The sequence below is a fragment of the Salmo trutta genome, chromosome 7 (assembly GCF_901001165.1).
Source record: "Salmo trutta chromosome 7, fSalTru1.1, whole genome shotgun sequence".
In the NCBI taxonomy this organism is placed as follows: domain Eukaryota; kingdom Metazoa; phylum Chordata; class Actinopteri; order Salmoniformes; family Salmonidae; genus Salmo; species Salmo trutta.
Genome location: NC_042963.1, coordinates 22,514,479 through 22,537,343, shown reverse-complemented (window position 1 = coordinate 22,537,343; position 22,865 = coordinate 22,514,479). Strand labels below are relative to the sequence as shown.

The following is a 22,865-nucleotide window of genomic DNA, read 5'->3' as shown; positions in this document are numbered from 1 at the left end:
TCACACAGCCATTGAAGAGGATTGGGACAACATTCCACAGGCCACAATCAACAGCCTGATAAACTCTATGCGAAGGAGATGTCGTGCCGCATGAGGCAAATAGTGGTCACACCAGATACTGACTGGTTTTCTGATCCACGCCCCTACTTTTTTTTGTTTTTTAAAGGTGTCTGTGACCAATCGATGCATATCTGTATTCCCCGTCATGTGAAATCCATAGATGATGGCCAAATTCATTTATCAAACGATAGATTTCCTTTTATGAACTGTAACTCAGTAAAATCTTTGAATTTGTTGCATGTTGTGTTTATGTTTTTGTTCAGTATACCAAATGCACGCAAAATCAGAGGTAGAAAAAAAAAGGTAGCTCCGGTAATGAGTCATTTTTTTATTAACCTTTTGATCTAGAGAGGAGCTGTTTTCTTTGCTGTAAAGCGGCAAGTATGACTGTCGCAAAGCTGTTTTTCCTCTGGCACTGCTGTGTGACAGCAAACTTGCAAAGCCTATAAGACTGGCCTGTGCACTTGGTTAACCCAGAGGTTAAATGACATACAATGTATCAATTTTGCTTGCTCTGCACAAGCTGCTCCAAAGTATTAAATGTACAAATGTAACAACAGAAGACTGGTCAGGGTATGCATCCCCCCTTGCCATCACGGCTAAATTATATTTTAAAAACTGATGAAGGAATGGATGTGCAGGAAGAGCAGACGGAGAGAAACAGGTGAGTGATGGCTGGAATGGGATGGGCTGGCGGATTACAGCTGCTACAAGTGATATGGCATGAAAGTTAAGTGGACTAGTTGCATTTATTTCTTTTTTTTACAGAATTTATAAACAAAACTGACTTTATACACATTTTATAACAGGCGCCAGCGCCTTAGATCGGTAGGACTGAAAAATGTGGTAGTATTATATGAAACGATAATCTATAAATGTTGGTATCATGTTTTGGTACCGTGATATTACTGTGGTACCGGTATACCATGCAACACTAATTCACATTAATGTAGAAGTGTTTAGAAACATATTCTATTCTTATTTACAATAAAAGTTCATCCAAAATGACAATACATTATTTACCATTGATTATTTTGTGACCAATAGAAATTAAACCCCAAAAACAGCAAATGCATCCAACAACTTTATAGATTCAGAAGCTTGATGTAATTATTGCATGCTAGGAATATGGGACCAAATACTAAACTTTTGACTACTTTTAATACACAACAAAAAATGTGTCACTGTCCCCATACTTTTGTAGATCACTGTATTAGCTCTGGTCAATGACTTGTTAATGATTGAGAACCCATTAAGGTGCACGGTTTCTCAAAGTGCACTTGTGCAATCCAGCATTTCACAACATCCGTTTTATAAAATCTATTCTACATCTATCTTTGGTCATGATAGGAAAAAGGCATCTCTAGGTAGACTAGGTTCAGGGAATAACCCTTGGCGAGGACTACGATCAGGAAAAAAAGTGTGTCTTCTGGACTTCATTTCACAGAGGCCTCAGGTGAGCTCTGCCTGTTTAGTGCGTGGAAGGCGCAAGGCAGTGATCCCCCCTGTCAGCAGCAAAGCAGACACAAGTAGAACTGGTATCACACAGTTGGTGTCCACCAGCTGGCCAAAGACTATGTTACCCATGATGGCTGCCACTCTGCCTATTCCTGTGAAGAAGCCCAGAGCGGAGGACCTAAAATAAACCAAGATTGACAGTGAGCACAGTGGGAGAGACAAGACAATCAGCCTGGCAAAGAGCCTTTGCTGGGAAATTGTTTAAAAGAAGGCTGTATGGTAGCTTGGTCCCATTACATGTCATAGGAGTTGGCAAGACAGCAGAAACAGATCTTGGACCAGTCGTGACAATAAAGGACCAATAGAACCCGTTCTAAAGTGGACCCGGGGCTTTCCCACCTGGACCCAATATGCATAAATACGTTTTTTTAAATACAGAGACCCGTTCCGAACGGACCCTAGGACAACTAGACCCGTTATGTACAGTCGTGGCCAAAAGTTTTGAGAATGACACAAATATTAATTTTCACAAAGACTGCTGCCTCAGTCTTTAGATATTTTTGTCAGATGTTACTATGGAATACGGAAGTATAATTACAAGCATTTCATAAGTGTCAAAGGCTTTTATTGACAATTAAATTAAGTTGATGCAGAGTCAATATTTGCAGTGTTGAGCCTTCTTTTTCAAGACCTCTGCAATCCACCCTGGCATGTTGTAAATTAACTTCTGGGCCACATCCTGACTGATGGCAGCCCATTCTTGCATAATCAATGCTTGGAATTTTTCAGAATTTGCTGGTTTTTGTTTGTCCACCTGCCTCTTGAGGATTGACCACAAGTTCTCAATGGGATTAAGGTCTGGGGAGTTTCCTGGCCATGGACCCAAAATATCAATGTTTTGTTCCCCGAGCCACTTAGTTATCACTTTTGCCTTATGGCAAGGCGCTCCATCATACTGGAAAAGTGTTCCTGGATGGTTGGGAGAAGTTGCTCTCGGAGGATGTGTTGGTACCATTCTTTATTCATGGCTGTGTTCTTAGGCAAAATTGTGAGCGAGCCCACACATGAATGATCTCAGGATGCTTTACTGTTGGCATGACACAGGACTGATGGTAGCACTCACCATGTCTTTTCCGGACAAGCTTTTTTCCAGATGTCCCAAACAATCGGAAAGGGGATTCATCAGAGAAAATGACTTTACCCCAGTACTCAGCAGTCCAATCCCTGTACCTTTTGCAGAACATCAGTCTGTCCCTGATGTTTTTCCTGGAGAGAAGTGGCTTCTTTGCTGCCCTTCTTGACACCAGGCCATCCTCCAAAAGTCTTCGCCTCACCTGCCTGCTGCCATTCCTGAGCAAGCTCTGTCCTGGTGGTGCCCCGATCCCACAGCTGAATCAACTTTAGGAGATGGTCCTGGCGCTTGCTGGACTTTCTTGGGCGCCCTGAAGCCTTCTTCACAACAATTGAACCGCTCTCCTTGAAGTTCTTGATGATCCGATAAATGGTTGATTTAGGTGCAATCTTACTGGCAGCAATATCCTTGCCTGTGAAGCCCTTTTTGTGCAAAGCAATGATGACGGCACGTGTTTCCTTGCAGGTAACCATGGATGACAGAGGAAGAACAATGATTCAAAGCACCACCCTCCTTTTGTTATTCAAACTCAATCAGCATGACAGAGTGATCTCCAGCCTTGCCCTCGTCAACACTCACACCTGTGTTAACGAGATAATCACTGACATGATTTCAGCTGGTCCTTTTGTGGCAGGGCTGAAATGCAGTGGAAATGTTTTTTGGGGATTCAGTTCATTTGCATGGCAAAGAGGGACTTTGCAATTAATTGCAATTCATCTGATTACTCTTCATAACATTCTGGAGTATATGCAAATTGCCATCATACAAACTGAGGCAGCAAACTTTATGAAAATTTATATTTGTGTCATTCTCAAAACTTTTGGCCACGACTGTATATATCTGGTCAGATCCAGAGCCTGTCTGATCCGAGTGAGGGAAGCAGCAGAAAAGTAATTGTTTAAGCTAAAAAGGAGCTGAAAGCGAGTGGGGTGTCGCTCTAGCAGGTGGGGGAGGGGCTGTACTGTGAGCAAGTGACATGGGGAGCAGGGAGGAAGAGACAGCAACCAACCATGCCAACTTAGTAGACTAATAGCTGACATAGCTAGGTTATCTATCATCAAATATGATTACGTAGTATCTGTCTTGGACTGCATCAAACCGGGAGAAGCTAGTTAAGCTAGCTAACGTTAGCTAGCAGGCTAACTGAGGCTGCAGCGCATGCGCTTCCTCATCCCACAGTTACAAATGACAACAACGCCATTCTGAATATTAAGTAGCAGCCTGCCTACCTGTTGGCTCTTGGTTGTTGTAGCCTATCCTTCTCCTCTTACATTGATTAGATATCTCCTAAATTTTGTCACACATGGAGTGAGGCTCCGACTTGTACGGGCCCTTCCGGACAAGTCCGTTAAAATTACACATGCCGAGGCCCGTGACAATCATATTAGATCAGACACATGACTTTATTTAGAATTCTGGATCCGGACCTGCTCGGGTCTCGTGTATTCGGGTACAGGTGGATCCGTGAAGCCTTCTAGTCCATAGGAGTTGGGAAGGCAACACAAACAGATCTAGGACCAGGCTATTATGATGGTGTATGCAGTTACCGTAGCTGGGTGGGGTAGAGCTCAGTGCCCAACACGTCCAAGGAATTCCAGGCCACCACAGACACTCCACTGAAAACACAGGAGATGAGCAGGCTCTGTGCTTTCGTCTTCACCTCGTAGATGAGGAACACACTCACACTGGACAACAATAGGCTGCAACCTGGGACAGAGGTGGAAACTGAAACTTCTAATAACTAAATGCATTTTTTGATCATGCCCTACTGTCTTTTAAAAAGGGAGGGGAAAACAACTCACAAAGCAGGGCCTTTCCTCCAATGACGTCCATTAGGAGAACGGTGAAGATGTTCCCTGGTAGGTTTGAGGCTGCAGCGATAAAGCCCTCTATGTACACTGCGAAAGGAAGCAGTCCAACACACACACTTACTTTTCAATAAATAAAAGTGCCAGTAAAGTGCCATGAAATATACTTTTTTACTTGAATAACAAACTTTGCAAAATGTTATAGATAACACAATATTTCATAATTAAAGAGAAACTGGTGCCCACAGATTTATATAACATACATAGCTACTGTTTACACATAACCTTTTTCTGTAAGTCTGACAGGAGTGAACATTTTATTGAGAAGTGCATTGCTCCCGTGTTTTGTACACACCTGCCGTTTTAACTGGGTAGCAGCTTTGGTTGTCATGGCTTTGTAAGCGAGACACATTGGCACAGGGTGAGCCTCCATCCTCTGCTCTCTTGAAAAGCTCTGGGAACCACATCCACAGCCCATAGTATCTACACACACACACACACACACACACAAAGAGGTTAGGACACATGATAACTACCCCCTGAAATATGAGCTGTCAATGTTTTTGTATATTTGTGTCAAAAAAGTCATCCGTACATACAGTATGGATAACAAGGACAGCTGAAGACAGACAGATTGTATTAAGGAGAGCTGAGACCCACCCAAATGAGATGCAGTAGAATATGACGACCAGACATACACTTCTAGAGGCCAACTCTCCAACAAACAGCTGTCTTATTGGTGCCAGGCCCTGCAACACAAGCAACATTGATTTAAGTGAAAATAAACATGTCCTACATATACTGCTCAAAAAAATAAAGGGAACACTAAAATAACACATCCTAGATCTGAATGAATGAAATAATCTTATTAAATACTTTTTTCTTTACATAGTTGAATGGGCTGACAACAAAATCACACAAAACTAATCAATGGAAATCCAATTTATCAACCCATGGAGGTCTGGATTTGGAGTCACACTCAAAATTAAAGTGGAAAACCACACTACAGACTGATCCAACTTTGATGTAATGTCCTTAAAACAAGTCAAAATGAGGCTCAGTAGTGTGTGTGGCCTCCACGTGCCTGTATGACCTCCCTACAACGCCTGGGCATGCTCCTGATGAGGTGGCGGATGGTCTCCTGAGGGATCTCCTCCCAGACCTGGACTAAAGCATCCGCCAACTCCTGGACAGTCTGTGGTGCAACGTGGCATTGGTGGATGGAGCGAGACATGATGTCCCAGATGTGCTCAATTGGATTCAGGTCTGGGGAACGGGCGGGCCAGTCCATAGCATCAATGCCTTCCTCTTGCAGGAACTGCTGACACACTCCAGCCACATGAGGTTTAGCATTGTCTTGCATTAGGAGGAACCCAGGGCCAACCGCACCAGCATATGGTCTCACAAGGGGTCTGAAGATCTCATCTCGGTACCTAATGGCAGTCAGGCTACCTCTGGCGAGCACATGGAGGGCTGTGCGGCCCCCCAAAGAAATGCCACCCCACACCATGACTGACCCACCACCAAACCGGTCATGCTGGAGGATGTTGCAGGCAGCAGAACGTTCTCCACGGCGTCTCCAGACTCTGTCACGTCTGTCATATGTGCTCAGTGTGAACCTGCTTTCATCTGTGAAGAGCACAGGGCACCAGTGGCGAATTTGCCAATCTTGGTGTTCTCTGGCAAATGCCTCCTGCTCCTACTCCTCCTTGCACAAAGGCGGAGGTAGCGGTCCTGCTGCTGGGTTGTTGCCCTCCTACGGCCTCCTCCACGTCTCCTGATGTACTGGCCTGTCTCCTGGTAGCGCCTCCTTGCTCTGGACACTACGCTGACAGACACAGCAAACCTTCTTGCCACAGCTCACATTGATGTGCCATCCTGGATGAGCTGCACTACCTGAGCCACTTGTGTGGGTTGTAGACTCCGTCTCATGCTACCACTAGAGTGAAAGCACCGCCAGCATTCAAAAGTGACCAAAACATCAGCCAGGAAGCATAGGAACTGAGAAGTGGTCTGTGGTCCCCACCTGCAGAACCACTCCTTTATTGGGGGTGTCTTGCTAATTGCCTATAATTTCCACCTGTTGTCTATTCCATTTGCACAACAGCATGTGAAATGTATTGTCAATCAGTGTTGCTTCCTAAGTGGACAGTTTGATTTCACAGAAGTGTGATTGACTTGGAGTTACATTGTGTTGTTTAAGTGTTCCCTTTATTTTTTTGAGCAGTGTTATCGGAATATTCACATACTGGGTTTGTATTTTACTTTGTGCTGAACCTCATGTGATAAAGAAAAACCTGAATGTAAAGGCCAACAGCATACATGTATATAGGGGATCTGAGATGCAGCATAAAGTACAGTACAACATTTCCTTCAGCAAATCCATTCGTTTTGAAGCTGTGATACCCCATCGGAGGGTGCTCCAGTCTTGAAGAAAACAAAAACCATTATGAGAGTGTATTTGTGTATGTGCCGGTCTCCTATGTCTGTGTGCACGTGTACATGTATGCATGGTGTTACCTGTTTGAGGAGGTTGACAAAGCACCGAGTGTGTGTTCCACCTCTCCTAGTCTCCCTCTCTTTCTTCTCAGAAGGGATGTGCAGCCCACAAATCTGTAAACGATACAGAACACACCATATTTAACATATCAAGTGAAAAGTAGTAGCATCCTTAACATATCTAATTCTACTAATAAAGGAAGACTATGATTAGTAGAAGTATGTTTACTGCTTGGCTGGAGCAAAAGCCTGCAACCACACTGAAACGTGAAGGGTAAGGGCCGTATTCAATCCGTATCACGGAAGTTCAGCGTTACAGCGCGATTTAAATTTAAAGACAATGTTCCCGTGTTAGCGGAGACTGCATTCATCGTAAACACTGCATATATTGGCTCAATTGGAAATGACCTTTCACATTTCTATCTCGCCATCTGTAACACTTCAGAGATACAGATTGAATAGAGACCCAAAATTGATCACCTCTGGTATATGAGCTAATACAGTGTGTGCAGTTAATCGAGGCCAAAACAAAGGGATCTGAAAAGATGATATCAACAGAATTGGGCAGATTTTAGTACAGGGATATGGGGAGCTAAAACATACTGTATGTCTGTCTAACTTGCAAGTGTGTTTTGCCATTACTGTGAAGAGGGGCCGATCAGAAAGGCCATGAGTGCCAATTTCCCTATACTTTTACATAACGTGCTCCATGTGATGGGCTGTATTTATATACAGAAAGATGGAGACACGTGTTCAGGAAGAATGGATCGGTTTAGAGATATTTACTGCTTGACTGGAGAAGCAACCACTATACACTTACAGTAACACAGTACATCAAGGCCAAAACATTAAGAAGTGATCTTTCTAACTTGGAATATCAAAGTAATTTTTCCATTGGGGCCATTACTGGAAAGAGGGAGCACAAGTGAAGGCCACATTTAAAAAAGAAAAAAAAAAGTGGGGACAAAAATGGCCCATAAACCACATTTGACACCCCTGGTCTAACTGGTCCCTCCAAGACATTTACTGTATATTGAGCAGTGTCCACAATATGAAGCATACCTAATCCTAAACTGATATGTGATATAAAAATCATGTATTTGAACCCAGATCTGGCTGTACATCCATTCTGCGACCGGAGTGTGTATGGGCCTGAAAGCTTCTAATGGACTGATGAGGTCATGAAGTCATGACATAGGAATGAATGGTGTCACGTGATCGATGGCTTTGTACATTCATATAGTCATTGTTTTTTAAAGACTAGCGTCAATGTTAAATTAAGTACTTAAAATTAAGTTGTTAAAATGTTATACTTAAAAATATATTTCTTTGAAATGTCACATATTTGGATTGCAAAATATTGTATTCAGTTGTGTTCACGTAAGGGGAAGTTCAGGATTTTATAACTTGGATGTTTTATGGTTCCTCATCCTGAAAGTAGTCTATGACATGTGACAGGAGCCACTGTAATCCATGGTTTCTTTAAACAGCCACTAGAAACTTTTGCTATCTATATGAAAAACGTCTCATTCATCATCACCAACAAACGACTAAGTCATGTCGAACCTTGAAAACATGAGACCGCTTTTTAAGTTTTGCCACGCAAGTACAACCACCTTTACAACCACCCCAGGAGGATCGGGTGGTTTCAAAGGTAGGATTCATTCTGGTAGGTTAGGTAATACCTGGCAAAAGTCAACATTAACCGGCACAACTACCTAGTAACGTTAGCTTGCTAATGATTGCAACAGCTACCGTTGGGTGCGCGAGTATGGGCGGCGTCGATTATGCTGAGTGTCATTATTGTAACTTTTATAACGTTTGCACATGTCAGATTTCAATCGTTCAGGAGACGGAATAATGCTGGAGTCCAAAGGCGACAAACCGGGAGAAGCAGGTTGATAACTATGAGGGTTTGCCTGATCGCTGACCCTACCATCCGGTAGCTGAACAGGATAGGTACATTTTACCTATATCCATGTAGTACATGAGGACACAGTGCTTGCTTTGTAAGTAAGCTAGGTGTGAATCTATCTTGTGATTCAACATAAGACTTATTGCAGGTTATTTTACTGATTTAAAGATCATGGACTATTTCCCTGTTTTATATTAGGATACGTTTTATTAGATTTAAATAATGTTTCCATATCTCAGTATCTTTAGAGTATACTGTGAGGCAGATCAAAGTGCCCTATGGTCAGGAGAGCAGCTTCTTGAAGGTTTTGGGGGACACATTCCCCCAGATGAATCCGAATGTAGAGGCCTTTAAGACAGACAGGAGGAGGCTCGTTCCCCTACAAAAAAAAGATTGTTGTCAAGACAATGGAGGACAGAGATGGTGTGGTTGAATTGGTAGCTCAACAATTTGTCCAAGGGAGCATGCAGGTGGCCTTGGAGCAGTAAGTCAACTCTTGTCATAAATCTGTGAAGTACTTGTCATTACCTCCTCTAACATAAGTATTTTTAATCAGTCCACCCCCCTAAATTGAACATCAATATATTGTCCTTAACACTTATTTTAAATATACATACTGTCTCTAAACCATAACAGGTTCAAATATCGTCTCAACTCTTTTGGGCTGCTCGAAGCATTGGGGACCCACCCAGGCAGCTTCCGAGCACTGTTTAAAGACTCCATAAAGCCTCCCACTGCCAGGGACCTGTTTAAAGTAACCTATTCCATACCTGGCGGCAACCGGCGGTGTTTGAAGTACGACACCATCTGCCGTTGGTTCAACTGGCTGGCTGAGGTGCAAGGTAAAATAGTCAATTGTTCCAAGTTTATCGGTAACTGCATATTATTCAATTTTGTGATTTAAATATGTATTTTAAATGTTTTACTGTGTACTCCTCAGATGGAGAATGTCCTCCTCTAACAGTGGCGATGGTGTTGGGAGTTTGCTACTGGGGCAACGGTGGTGCCACCCCTTGGGTTTGAGGACACCCCGACCATCGAATTCCTCCACACAGTGTGAGGGCTTCTCGCTGGGCAGCAGAAGAAAAAGTACCCAGAGGCAAACACGTGTGCTGTGACACTAAGGCTCCCTCTTCTAGCACCTACAATGCCTTTAGGGAATTCATGACCTCCGGTATTGTGAATTCACCACATTTCGGTGTCGCATAAAAACATTTTTATGGTACATAATTGTATCTAGTAGCACTAAATTACAGTAGCAATTGAGTGTTTGAAAATGTAACTACACATCAACATTTAAGCATTTATCTACTTACATCTATTGTTTGTACAGTGCATTCGGAACGTATTCAGACCCCTTGACTTTTTCCATTTTATTACGTTACAGCCTTATTAAAAAATGGATACAATTTTTTACCCTCATCAATCTACACACAATACCCCATAACGACAAAGCAAAAACAAGTTGACATTTTTGCAAATGTATAAAAAAAGGGAATATTACATTTATGACCCTTTACTCAGTACTTTGCTGAAGCACCTTTGGCAGCGATTACACCATAGTCTTGGTATGACGCTACATTTTTATTTATTTAATACATTTTAGAATAAGGCTCTAATGTAACAAAATGTGGAAAAAAGTCAAGTGGTCTGAATACTTTCCAAATGCACTGTATTTCCATATTGGCTGTTATTGTTCACTTAATGATCATTCAAATTAAATTATACAATCCATATTGCTTGTCTTGGTGTTAAAGGTTAGTTTTTTTTAGTAACACTTTACTGACACTTCACTAATAACCAATAGCCGTTGCTGATATTGACTGAAGTACTGCTGCCATATTGCAGCCAACTCATCCAAATATGATAATCTGATGTCCTACTTAAGGACAAATTAACTTCAGCCATTATCATTTAATTAGAACTACATGAAATAAGGCTTCCCATCCACTGCATTAAGTGACAGCTCCACTTCTGGGAACTGCACCTTCGTAGTGACTTATCAAATTTCAAATGCATTGATCTAAGAACTAGATCCATTAGTCCTAGGCTCTCCAACCCTGTTCCTGGAGAGCTACCCTCCTGTAGGTTTTAACTCCAACCCTGTTCCTGGAGAGCTACCCTCCTGTAGGTTTTCACTCCAACCCTGTTCCTGGAGAGCTACCCTCCTGTAGGTTTTCACTCCAACCCTGTTCCTGGAGAGCTACCCTCCTGTAGGTTTTCACTCCAACCCTGTTCCTGGAGAGCTACCCTCCTGTAGGTTTTCACTACAACCCTGTTCCTGGAGAGCTACCCTCCTGTAGGTTTTCAATCCAACCTCAGTTGTAACTAACCTCATTAACTTTTTAAGCAGGTAATTATTAAAATCAGGTGCACTAGATTAGGGTCGCAGTGAACCTACAAGACAGTAGCTCTGCAGGAGCCCTGCACTAGTCCATCTTCAACCACATCATTTGAGCTGTCACAATGTGTCAACAATGTTATATTACTAACTGTAATAGGTTGCTGTTAAACACAATTATATAAAATGTAAACGGGGCAAACCACTATCTTCATAGTTTCTTTTTTTAACTATAGGGCATTCTCCACACAATTATTTATTTTAACAATTTATAAAAGTCCCGATTGGGCATTACAAAAATATAAGTTCTGTTTTAATAATGTTCATTCAGAATGTTCTGTTGTCCTCCCACAGCAGGCACGCTCTGAAGGCTCCAATCCAGTGCTTGCAGTAGGCCTCTCCTGGGTCGTGTTGTACTGAATGGAAGACAAATATTGTGTCAGCAGATGGAATGCTGTGCTAAAGTGCCATAGAGCAAAATACAATAACCATAGGCCGTATATCTTAACAGTACCTGACTCTCTCCAAATATGACCAAACAGAATCGTACTGGAATGGGGAAGTACTTAACAAAAGTTAAGGCCACCTGTGTCTAAACTCTGGTCCCCATCCGTTTAGAGTTGAAGAAGTCTATCGTACCTTTCTAGAGACCAAATCATATAGTGTGTGAAAGAGGGGGAATGTTATACATTTTATAATACTAATAGTATTATAAAAATGAACTGATTCAAAGGAACGAGTGGCGCTGAAGATATAGCGTCCAATCCCTCATCCCAGTAGGGGAGTATGTAGTAAGTCAGGTTGGAGTAGGAACGAGTGGCGCTGAACCCTCTGTCAACTCCCAGGCTGCCTCTGGGGCCTTCCAATGGAATTATTGTCCGCAACAGTTCCATCTGTGTGTTGCTGATGGTGAACTAGATTTGTGGCACAATCACCCATTCCGACCAATAAAGAGCTGCGGTGCCAGTGGTTGGGGGAGCGGAGGTGGTGGTTGGGAGAGCGGAGGTGGTGGTTGGGAGAGCGGAGGTGGTGGTTGGGGGAGCGGAGGTGGTGGCTTGAGAGCTGATGGTGGTTGAATTTGGGGCGAACAAATCCCTTACTGCTGTCAGATTGGCCCTCTGCATTGCCAGGGAACCCGAGACGAACAACTGCAGAGGTGACTACCGTTGTTCAGTCCTCAGCCCATGGTGGTTCCACTAACTGGCAAACACAGCAAGATCTCTGTTCACCCGTGGCAGGTACACAAAGTGCAGTGCCCACAGGTGCACCTCATTGTTGATGTCGATGATCTGCTCCATCTCCAAGAAGGTGAACAGGTCATGATAAACGTTGGAGACTCCATGCCAGACGTCCCCCCACAGCTGCTCTATCCTCTGGTTATGAGTGCTCCTTCCTCTGAGGGCACTTCCCCTCTCACCAACCCTGAACTGCTCCATGAAGGCACAGATATGGTTGTTTTCACCACCCGGTGTTTATCTCACCCGGGATGGTACTCCGTAGCTGGTGATGGCTGCTTTGAATGACTCCATGACTGTGGCAGTCCTGTTGTTGTCAGAGGCCTTCAGAAACCCAACAAGTCTGCTGTAACCATCCACAGCACCATGGATAACAATCCTCCACCTAAAAAACATGATACGTTTGTTTTACAAAACATTTTTTTTCTCATATAGTGACGCCATTCTGTTTTTATTGATATCAGCTCTTTGATCCTCTCATCCAGCTAAGCGTCTGACAACAGTGAGGACCTGAAAAGCTGAAAATGACTAAATACAAAAATAACACAAAAAGATACATCAATCAGGAATGTGATCAAATCTAGAGAGGATGTAGAGATCTCCCTCTTGTGTTACAATTGCTTTATTCAATTACTTACCTCATGCGCCGCTTGAACACAGAGTGCAACACATTGAGAACATCTGCCATTTGTCTGATGGTCATATGACAATCTATGAGGAACTCAAGCTGCTCCTTGGTGATGTGATACCGCCTTCCCTCCAAAGGCGCTTGATAGGATACTGAAATTAAAAAAATACAATAGATAATTAATTACAAAATACACTCCTAAAAACTTTAGGTTAAAAGACTATAAGATCACCATATAGAATTTAGGAACAGCATTATAAACCAACCAAATGTTTTATTTTATTGATTGACTTGACAAAGGAGACTTAACACAGGACAAGTAAAATGATAAAATCTCAGCCTTTGCCACTCATGCCGTACAAAAAAGAAATGATACAAATGTAACAACTTGCCATCTTCGTAAGGTTCCGTTGTTGGATGTCATTTGCCTCTTGTAGGAACTCCTCTGCAACAGCAATTAGATTGCTGGCCATCTCTTCATCAAATGACCGCTTGCCCACCGAAGGCTCCGCAACATGTTCTCTAGCCTGAAAAATAGACCGCAGACCCGATGGGTCCAGTGACATTTTTATCTGTATGTAGTTAACAACCCCTAAAGTGCTCTCTTGTCTAAACTGTGCCAACTCGGAGCCTCCGACCTATGAAGACAACCGTGCATTAACAGGCGATGCAGTTTTGACTAACGTACTTTAGCTACAAACTAGCTAAAAAAAGTTTTAGCTTCATTCAACATCGCTAGCTAGCTAACGTTACTGTACAGCAGTAACTAGTTAACGTTTTATTGATGCCATAATTAACGTTAGATTATGAACAATTAACTTTAGCTAGCTATCTTGAGTTAAATATCAATGGCAGGCAGATCTAACGTTAGATAGCTAACGCCGTTGGTAGTTTGGTAACGTTAGTGTTATATTATGTAGTTACTTTTTTTTGCAGCTGTTACACCACTCACTCAACACCTACGTTAGATAGCTAGCTAACATTAAGTTAACGTTACCTGGCCATTGATGGTTGAAGTCCATCTCTTCTGTCCGTGAGCAGCAGTCTGGTGCAATCAGAGGCGGAAGATTAACAATTTTCGAGAAATTGGGCAACCATTGTTAACTAGCTAGCTAATTTGACCTCGGAAGAACAGAAGTTGAGTGAACGTCTTTCATCAGTACCTGAGACTTGGCCGGAGTCCAAACGACCTTATGCAAATGTCATCATCAGTGACAAAATCTAAGACTCATAGTCATAGCATAGGTATCGGTGAATCGTTGTGACATATGAAATACGAGTGAGAGTGTAATCAATGTGTAATAACTACGTACAAAATTAATGAACGTGTTAAATTATTGTGACGTGGATTGTAAATTGTCCTGTGGCGATTTTTATGAATTATTTAGCAGTCTAATGGCTTGGGGGTAGAAACTGTTGAGGAGCCTTTTGGTCCTAGACTTGGAGCTCAGGTACCGCTTGTCATGCGGCAGCAAAGAAAACAGTCTATAACTTGGGTGACTGGAGTCTCTGACAATTTTATGGGATTTCCTCCGACACCGCCTATTATATAGGTCCTGGAAGGCAGGAAGCTTGGCCCCAGTGATGTACTGGGCCGTTTGCACTACCCTCTGTAGCGCCTTACGGTCAGATGCCGAGCAGTTGCCAAACCAGGTGGTGATGCAACCGGTCAGGATGCTCTCGATGGTGCAGCTGTAGAACCTTCTGAGGATCTGGGGACCCATGACAAATCTTTTCAGTCTCCTGAGGGGGAAAAGGTTTTGTCGTGCCCTCTTCACGACTGTCTTGGTATGTTTGGTCCAGGATAGTTCGTTGGCGATGTGGACACCAAGGAACTTGAAACTCTACCCGCTCCACTACAGCCCCGTCGATGTTAAATGGAGGCCTGTTCGGCCTGCCTTTTCCTGTAGTCCACGATCATCTCCTTTGTCTTGCTCACATTGAGGGAGGGGTTGTTGTCCTGGCACCACAGTGCCAGTTCTCTGACCTCCTCCCTATAGACAGTCTCATCGTTGTCAGTGATCATGCCTACCACTGTTGTGTCGTCAGCAAACTTAATGATGGTGTTGGAGTCGTGTTTGGCCACTCAGTCGTGGGTGAACAGGGAATACAGGAGGGAACTAAGTACACACCCCTGTGGGGATCTAGTGTTAAGGATCAGCGTGGCAGACATGTTGTTGCCTACTCTTACCACCTGAGGGCGGCCCGTCAGGAAGTCCAGGATCCAGTTGCAGAGGGAGGTGTTTAGTCCCAGAGTCCTTAGCTGAGTGATGAGCTTCGTGGGCACTATGGTGTTGAACGCTGAGCTGTAGTCAATGAACAGCATTCTCACATAGGTGTTCCTTTTGTCCAGGTGAGAAAGGGCAGTGTGGAGTGCGATCGAGATTTCGTCATCTGTGGATCTGTTGGGGCGGTATGCGAATTGGAGTGGGTCTAGGGTATCCGGGAGGATGCTGTTGATATGAGCCATTTCAAAGCCCTTCATGGCTACCGACGTGAGTGCCACGGGGCGGTAATCATTTAGGCAGGTTACCTTCGCTTCCTTGGGCACAGGGACTATGGTGGTCTGCTTGAAACATGTAGGTATTTCAGACTCGGTCAGAAAGAGGTTGAAAATGTCAGTGAAGACACTTCACAGTTGGTCCGCGCATGCTTTGAGTACACGTCCTGGTAATCCGTCTGGCCCAGCGGCTTTGTGAATGTTGACCTGTTTAAAAGGTTTTGTTCACATCGGCTACCGAGCGCGTTATCACACAGTCATCCAGAACAGCTGGTGCTCTCGTGCATGCTTCAGTGTTGCTTGCCTCAAAGCGAGCATAAAAGGCATTTAGCTCATCTGGTAGGCTCGCGTCTGGGTTTCCCTTTAGTCCGTAATAGTTTACGTTTTTGAATTTGTTTTAGCTTAAAAGTTTATGTAAATTCCATCCAGATGCAGTCAGTTTAATTCTAAACATTTTCAATTAAAAACAATTTCGTAGTCATCTGCTCCTCAAAAATAGAAATCCCTGACCCTTTTTCACACTTTTTAGTGTCCACTGAAGCCACAGATATTTAAGAGATGAACAGGTCTATTGCAAAAACCGCAACTACTACTTCCACCATCACTTTGGATCCTGATGTTGGAGCAGCCGCGTTAAGTGTTCCTTGTTTCTTCAGTAACCGACATCATTCTAAGTCTCCCCACTAATGTCTATGTCTGATAGTGAGGGGAGGGGAAGGTTTGGTGGCCTCAGACTTTTTTGCTCTCAATCTCGGTGTCTGAAATCTTCGCCTGCTTGTGATTCGCCTAAGCCTATCTGGACCAACACATTCTACGTGTTCTTCGACATACTACTGCATTTTTCCTAGTTTTCATGTTCACTGGCCAGCCCTTGTTCTAATACTATATCGGTGTGAAGTGCTACCTGGCAGTGGTCCGCTCTGTTGTCTTCCTGAAGTACAAACACCATGTTCAGGGTTGGCTTGCTTGACCTTTATGTTTGCTGCTGAAAGGAGTGATACATTCTACTGTATCTTAAGCAGTTCCCTGGTCTGGTTCTCTGAAGTTGTTTTGCTGTTTGACCGTTCTGAGAGGTCTGAAACCTACTGGGCCGCGGGAAGGGGACAGGGACAAAGAACATGAAAATGAGGGTCTTCAGGATCATTTTGATTATCCTAGTTACAATAATGTAACTAGGATAAATGTAAATACTGATTAATTATCTTCCGATGATAGTGGTAAAAGTAATGCAAGATTACTTAGAATTCACACAGGGTATTCTTGCCAGGGCAATTAGTTTCTCTATTGTAGTTGTGACTGGGTGTGTGCAGTCCCTTCTATACCTCCTTAAGGATGGGAAACTCCCATGTATCAGGGGTCCTAGAGGGAAATCTTTCATGACCTGTACTATTCATGTTCACATGTTATAGTAACATAGTACATTTATCAGAGTTTGTATGGAACATGAAGGTCCATAATTTGCATTAATAAAGTATAATATTTTAGATTATATTTGATGATTTGTAAGTGTGATGAATCACTTCTAATTACTGAAACTTGTTAAGCAACTATCTAAAAAGAATATGTTATCAATAAATTAGTAGTCCAGCATTTTTTTCAACATTTACAATTACAACATTTCTAAGCATTGTAGCCATTTAACTATTAATAAAGCATTTATCAAGCATTAACAACTTATTTAAGAAGTTATTATTAAGTCACTTTAATAACTCTAAATTGATACCTTGATGTTTAGATTGTAACCTTTATACTCAATAAATGTGCCTGCTGAACTCCACGTTAAACATTTTTTGAGTAAAACATTTTAACAAAACCAATATCTTAAATATTAAAGTTTGTTATACCTGGAGAGTTATGGGATGGTATACATTGGGGTTCACAAACCTTTTGCTTCATAACCCACCAATTGACGTGTCTTTTGAGTGGCAAACCCCCAATAAGGGTTGAGCTGTGACGCAAAGCAACACATGGATCCTCCTGACCAAAAGGTTCTTAAGGCCCCCAGAAGAAAAGTGCCGGTTCTGAGCAGTGAAAAAACATACTCAGACCAAATATAATAAACTAATTTAACATTCAAAACATCTAACTCTTGTGACTCATTTTAAGGAATTTACTAATAATGAAATGATGAGTATCTATGGGCAAAAAATGTCAAATCGTGTGAACCCGCGACACATCTGCCCCGACACACAGTTTGGGAGCCGCTGCACTAAGGCACACATAGTACGGTACATACTGAGAAGGTCTTGAGACTGCCTCTGTGGTTTATTGCAAACATCCTGCAGAAGACACGTAGGGCTTCGGTCTCACGGCCAGCCTTGCAAAGAAAGAGAAGTGTGTTTAATGAAGAAACAAACCAAAAACCAGATATTATTTTGTAAACTAACTTGTGGAACTTGGTTGGACTTGTATACAAGGCTAAGTGTCCTATTGTATTATTCAGAAACACTTATTGGAGCTCTACTGTATGACTGGCCTACTGTTACACAAAAAGGCGGTCTTTAAAGACAGCATTTTGGATTTTAAAGATTGGTGGCCTGTAAGCACTGGTGTACCTCCATGAGGAACCGGGGGCTCTCAGGCATGGCCAGACTGAAGATGAGTGCCGATGTGAGGCTGGGGACAGAGCACAGCACCACAAACAGCCTCCAGCTCTGGAAATCCAGCCCACCCAGAGAAAAGCGGACCCAGGTCCGGGGAATGACCAACCACGCCAGGCCTGTAGGGAAAACACACACCCAGACGCTTACCTAATGTTCATTAACATCATATATTGTGACTTTCCATAAATATTTTGCATTGGAGCAAAAGTGTGCAGCTAGACTATTTGTTAATGCATTTCCATTAGGTACACATCTCACGAATGATTGACACACAAACAGAAAAATCATATTACTGGACATGGGTCTATATTTTATGCTTTTAACGAGCATGTGGACCTAAACATTGCCTACAGACACATGCAACAGTAATCATCTCTACCTCCCTCAAGTATTTGACACGAGGACAAACATCATCTGACTAACAGAAGACAATGTGTAGTAATGGTGTCAACTGCGCACCTGCTGCCAGAATATTCCCTGCCATCCAGAAGGTAGCCAGAGCACTTATCATTGCCCCTCTCTTCAGCCGGGGCTGAAACTCTGAAAAGTAGGAGAAGATGACCGGGATTGAACCTCCCACCCTGGAAAAGGCAAATGGAAAAGACTTGTTAGAATCCACTACACAATTAGAGTGCCTACACAGTAGATTTCCAAAGTGTTAACCGAGCAGTCTAGGTATTTCAATGACAACTGTCTGTTGGTAAGGGTGAGAGGGGAACATATGAGTAGCCTATGCCCTGGAAAGACACTCCGGTGAAAGTTGAAATGAATCCTTTAAATGAAGAGGACAGATGCAACTTTGAGTGTTTGTAAAATGATTCACATTACATTTCCGTGTTGGAGTCTTTGTGGATGTGTGTGTGTGTGTCTGTGTACCATCTTCATTAGGTCCAATCAGAGGGGTATGTAATGAAGTGCTTACCCTACACCACTGATAAACCGTAGTAGAAGGAAGAGCCAGAACCTGGGGGCAAAGCTGGCCAGCGCTCCAAACACTCCGTTCACTGTCAGGGACATCACCAAGACCTTCTGGCGCCCCCTCTGGTCAGCCAGGTAACCCCACATGTACCCACCTATCATCATTCCTATGGGAACAAAGGGCAAAAACAGAGCACAGAAAAGTCAGAGGCCTCATTTAGAAAAGTTTTTGTTATGCACAGAATTCTTACAGACATTGTTGCTATTCATAAACCTTGAACTTGATGTGAAATTTGGTTTCACATGTGATTGATGATGAATGACTTGGTTGTTAAGCATGAGACTTATCACACTAAAGGAACCCTGGTTAAGTCTGCACTTACATATAAGTAATACAGCAGCATCTGTAATCAAGTGAACTGATATTTAGGCCTACTTTAAAATGTGATGACTGAATTCGTTTGTTGAAATTATATAAACTATTTACCCATATAAGCTATTCCTTACCGAGGAAAATGTTGGCCGTCAGTAACCCCATGTCTGAGGAGCTGAGATGGAGGTCACAGCGGGCCGTGGGCAGCAGAAAGGAAACACACAGGATCTCCACCGCATCACTGGCATTGGCCCATCCACACACCACCAACAGGAGCCCATGGAACAAACCAAAACCTGAAGGTGGGGCGCAGAGACCAGACACTACAGGAATACTGTTCATTTTCTAATGAGAATACAGTGTGATGTCTGAGACTGAGGCATCAGCAGTGTATTCACTAGGAACCAAACAGAAGCAAACTTGCTGAAACTGGAAGGGACCTACCTGGGGTGTATTCACTATGAACCAAGCGGAACCAAACAGAAGGAAACAGGGAGGGACCTACCTGAATTTCTCTAACAGAAACTCTAATTTTAGTTAAAAAACGTTTTCCATTATGATGGTGTGCACTAATGAATTACACCCCTGAACTTGATCAATAAGGGACGTTTGCTACGGTTTGCACTTTAAGCAATAAGGCCTGAGCGGGTGTGGTATAACCCCAGAGGTGCCTTATTGCTATTATAAACTGGTAGCCAACGTAATTAGAGCAGGGGTGTGGTATATGGCCAATATACCATGGCTAAGGGCTGTTCTTACACATGACGCAATGCGGAGTGCTAGGACACAGCACTTAGCATCGGTATATTGGCCATATTTCACAAACCCCCGAGGTGCCTTATTGCTATTATAAACTGGTTACCAATGTAATTAGAGCAGTAAAAATAAATGTTTCTTCATACCCGTAGTATACGGTCTGATATACCATGACTTTCAGCCAATCGGCATTCAGAGCTCAAACCACCCAGTTTATAATGACTAATATACCACAGCTAAGGGCTGTTTTTATGCACAATGCAAAGCGATACAGCCCTTAGTCATGGTATATTGTATAAAGTGCATTTGGAAAGTATTCACACCCTTACATTTTCCCACATTGTTACATTACAGCCTTATTCTAAAATGGATACAATTAATTGTTTTCCTCATCAATATACACACACACAATTGCCCATAATTTAGATTTTTTGCATATTTATAAAAAAATAAAAACAGAAACCTTATTTACATAAGTATTCAGACCCTTTGCTATGAGGCTTGAAATTGAACTCCAGTGCATCCTGTTTCCGTTGGTCATCCTTGAGATGTTTCTACAACTTGATTGGATTCCACCTGTGGTAACACACCTGTCTACATAAAGGTCCCACAGTTGACAGAGCAAAAACCTAGCCATAGGGTTGAAGGAATTGTCCGTAGAGCTCTGAGATAGGATTGTGTCAAGGCACATATCTGGGGAATGGTACCCAAAAAAAATTCTGTAGTAGCATTAAAGCTCCCCAAGAACAGTGGCCTCCATCATTCTTAAATTGAATAAGTTTGGAACCACCAAGACTCTTCTTAGAGCTAGCCGCCCAGCCAAACTGAGCAATCAGGGGACAAGGGCCTTAGTCAGGGAGGTGACCAAGAACCCGATGGTCAATCTGACAGAGCTCCAGAGTTCCTCTGTGGAGATGGGAGAACGTTCCAGAAGGACAACCATCTCTGCAGCACTCCACCAATCAGGCCTTTATGGTAGAGTAGAGTGGCCAGACAGAAGTCATCTCCTCAGTAATAGGCATATAACAGCCCACTTGGAGTTTGCCAAAAGGCACCTAAAGGACTATGAATACTTATGTAAATGTGATACATTTCAGTTTATGGAGTATTGTGTGTAGATTTTTTTTTGGGGGGGGGGTGCCTTATAGCTATTGTAATGAAACAGTAGGGAGCAGGTCTCGAACCCTCGACCTTCTAGCCCGATGTCCAGCGCACTATCGACTGCCGCAAAAGCATGCTCGTGCTGCAGAGTCGATTTCCGCGCTTATAAACCCAGGGTCGTTACACTATTATAAACTGGTTACTAACGTAATTAGAACAGTAACAATTAATAATAAGCATCCAGGGCTAAAACCACCCAGTTTATAATAATGAATACACCTCGTGTTACACATCAAAATCAAAATACCAGTAAAGTCTACCTGCGTCCTCAACAGCTTCCTCATATGTTCGTTTTCTTTGTGTACTTCTCTGAACATCATTTGCATTATCTCCAATACTCCTCTCAAAAATAACTTCACCTGAAATGAAAAAAAAAACAAAAAAACATGCATGATAAATAGCTTTGTAAATTGTATAAGCATATATTACTCAAAACATTTAATGGAAAACATACGTCTGATAATGCAGGTACACCTACTACATGTTGAATTTGACATCAGAATTACATTTTTAAGCTAATAAAGAGTACACAGGTTGGACTAGTTTACGTGGGTGACTGCATGAAAGTTCCAAGTCTACCAGGTGGAGTTTACGCATGTACCTTCATCCGAGTCGAGGCTAGCTAGCTCCAGGTGGCTGGTGAGAAGTGGCACTCGTGCTGCATCATCGCCGGACGCCTCTATATGGATATGTCGAGACATAGCCGATTGTTTCATCAAGCTAAAGCACCAGTACGACCTCTTGTTTTGTAGAGACTACATATCAGTGTACACTTTCTTGATACATAGTAACTGTATTACCAGAGAACCACATATTTATCCACACACAGTTATGGAGTGAACCAAAAGATGATCCATTATATTGACCAGATACTCTAGTGGCCGCTCTAACAATGTAAATAAATGTATTTTTAAAAAAAAGGAAGGCAGTCGGAGGAGGCAAGATCAGGTGGGACCATTCTAGCCAATGAGAGGGCTAAACGTGAGTGACCAAAACGCACAACTCTGATATTTAAGTGTTTTTTCTCAAAGTTTCCGGGATGTCACGTGTCCTACGTATATCAGTACACGCGTAACTAAACTTCGATTATATCAAATAAGCCACATGTAGCAAATAAACCATTCAACTTTTTGTTAACCAAATTCGACACTCTCATTGACCTCCATACAAAAACTCCTCGCTTGGTGAACGGAAAAACGCCACATGCCGGAGTAGACAAATGTTGGGCTAAGTTGCCCCTCTTGCTTCGCCTCTTCCTCTCTGAGTGAACTGAACCGACTTCCTGTTTTAAGAAATGGATGAGCTGTTAGCCTTCTTCGGTGGGGTTTAACGGCGGTTGGCATCCAATATAATGTTGCATTACCGCCACCAACTGGAGTACAAATCCATTATACTTTGTGACACAACATAGGAAAAGATCACATGTTTTTTTGCCTGCCAACTAACCCAACACCCACTGAAAAACCGCCACCACCTTG

General features: G+C 42.7%; 1 protein-coding gene across 1 annotated transcript; it reads right to left on the bottom strand.

Moving 5' to 3' along the window:
- Positions 1-373: 373 nt before the first annotated feature.
- Positions 374-22,679, bottom strand: sv2 (synaptic vesicle glycoprotein 2). The gene is made up of 13 exons (XM_029758416.1): positions 21,989-22,679; positions 21,648-21,746; positions 19,605-19,766; positions 19,102-19,264; positions 18,639-18,760; positions 18,132-18,295; positions 17,813-17,893; positions 6,979-7,071; positions 5,119-5,207; positions 4,814-4,941; positions 4,453-4,548; positions 4,198-4,357; positions 374-1,696 (listed from the first exon to the last, which is right to left on the bottom strand). The coding sequence occupies exons 1-13, from the start codon at positions 22,101-22,103 to the stop codon at positions 1,513-1,515; spliced, it is 1,656 nt and encodes a 551-aa protein (XP_029614276.1). The 5' UTR covers positions 22,104-22,679; the 3' UTR covers positions 374-1,512.
- Positions 22,680-22,865: the final 186 nt, after the last annotated feature.